The 1,300-nt window shown below is 44.5% G+C and overlaps 1 protein-coding gene across 1 annotated transcript; it reads left to right on the top strand.

The window, feature by feature from the left end:
• Nucleotides 1-348: 348 nt before the first annotated feature.
• Nucleotides 349-1,300, top strand: LOC118581300 (olfactory receptor 1L4-like). Its single transcript, XM_036183321.1, has one exon. The coding sequence runs from the start codon at nucleotides 356-358 to the stop codon at nucleotides 1,298-1,300; it is 945 nt and encodes a 314-aa protein (XP_036039214.1). The 5' UTR covers nucleotides 349-355.

The following is a 1,300-nucleotide window of genomic DNA, read 5'->3' as shown; positions in this document are numbered from 1 at the left end:
GTGAGTTCAAGGCCAGCATGGTCTCCAAAGCGAGTTCCAGGAAAGGCGCAAAGCTACACAGAGAAACCTTGTCTCGAAAAACCAAAAAATAAAAAAATTTTAAAAAAGAACTCAGGTAAATTGAATAACACAGACATTATTAATCAGTTGTGAGAAACCTTCTGCTTGTAATTTAGTTAGTAACATAGCTGTCTCTTTGTGTTTCCTTGCTAGATGTTCTTTTAATATATTTTGTGGTCAATTCTTAACAAATATTCTTTAACCATAACAAATAGTAATGAGGCTTGAAGTTAGGGAAGAATTACCTCTCACATCTTTCCTACAACTTCTCGAAAATCTATACAGAGACAGAGATATGAACAACCACAGCAGCAGCACCTTCGACTTCATCCTGCTGGGTCTCTCTTCCAATCCCCACGTGCAGAAACCCCTTTTTGCCATCTTCTTCATCATGTACCTGGTCACCGTGGTGGGGAATGTGCTCATCATCCTGGCCATCTGCTCTGACTCCAGGCTCCATACCCCCATGTACTTTTTCCTCAGCAACTTATCATTCATGGATATCTGCTTCACAACAGTCATTGTGCCCAAGATGCTAGTGAACTTGCTCTCAGAGACAAAGACTATCTCCTATGTGGGATGTCTAGTACAGATGTACTTCTTCATGGCCTTGGGGAACACTGACAGTTATCTCCTAGCCTCCATGGCCATTGACAGACTGGTGGCCATCTGCAACCCTTTACACTATGATGTAGTGATGAGGCCACGACGCTGCCTCTTCATGCTCCTGGCTTCTTGCACCATCTCCCACCTACATGCCCTGTTCCGTGTCCTTCTCATGTCTCAACTCTCATTCTGTGCCTCCCATGTCATTAAGCACTTTTTCTGTGACACCCAGCCTGTGCTGAAGCTGTCCTGCTCTGACACATCCTCCAGCCAGATTGTGGTCATGACTGAGACACTAGCTGTCATTGTGACCCCCTTCCTATGCATCCTCTTTTCCTACCTGAGAATCATTGTCACTGTGCTCAGGATCCCCTCTGCAGCTGGAAAATGGAAAGCCTTCTCTACCTGTGGCTCCCACCTCACTGTAGTATCCCTGTTCTATGGGAGTATCATCTATGTCTACTTTAGGCCTCTGTCCATGTACTCAGTGGTGAAGGACCGGGTAGCCACTGTTATGTACACAGTAGTGACTCCTATGATGAATCCTTTCATCTATAGCCTGAGGAACAAAGATATGAAGAGAGGTTTAAGGAAGTTAATGGGCAGAGTTCACTCATTTGAAAGATCAAAATGA

The sequence above is a fragment of the Onychomys torridus genome, chromosome 4, assembly GCF_903995425.1.
Source record: "Onychomys torridus chromosome 4, mOncTor1.1, whole genome shotgun sequence".
NCBI lineage: Eukaryota > Metazoa > Chordata > Mammalia > Rodentia > Cricetidae > Onychomys > Onychomys torridus.
The sequence above is the reverse complement of the archived record's forward strand: the minus strand, read 5'-3'. Positions and strand labels throughout refer to the sequence as shown.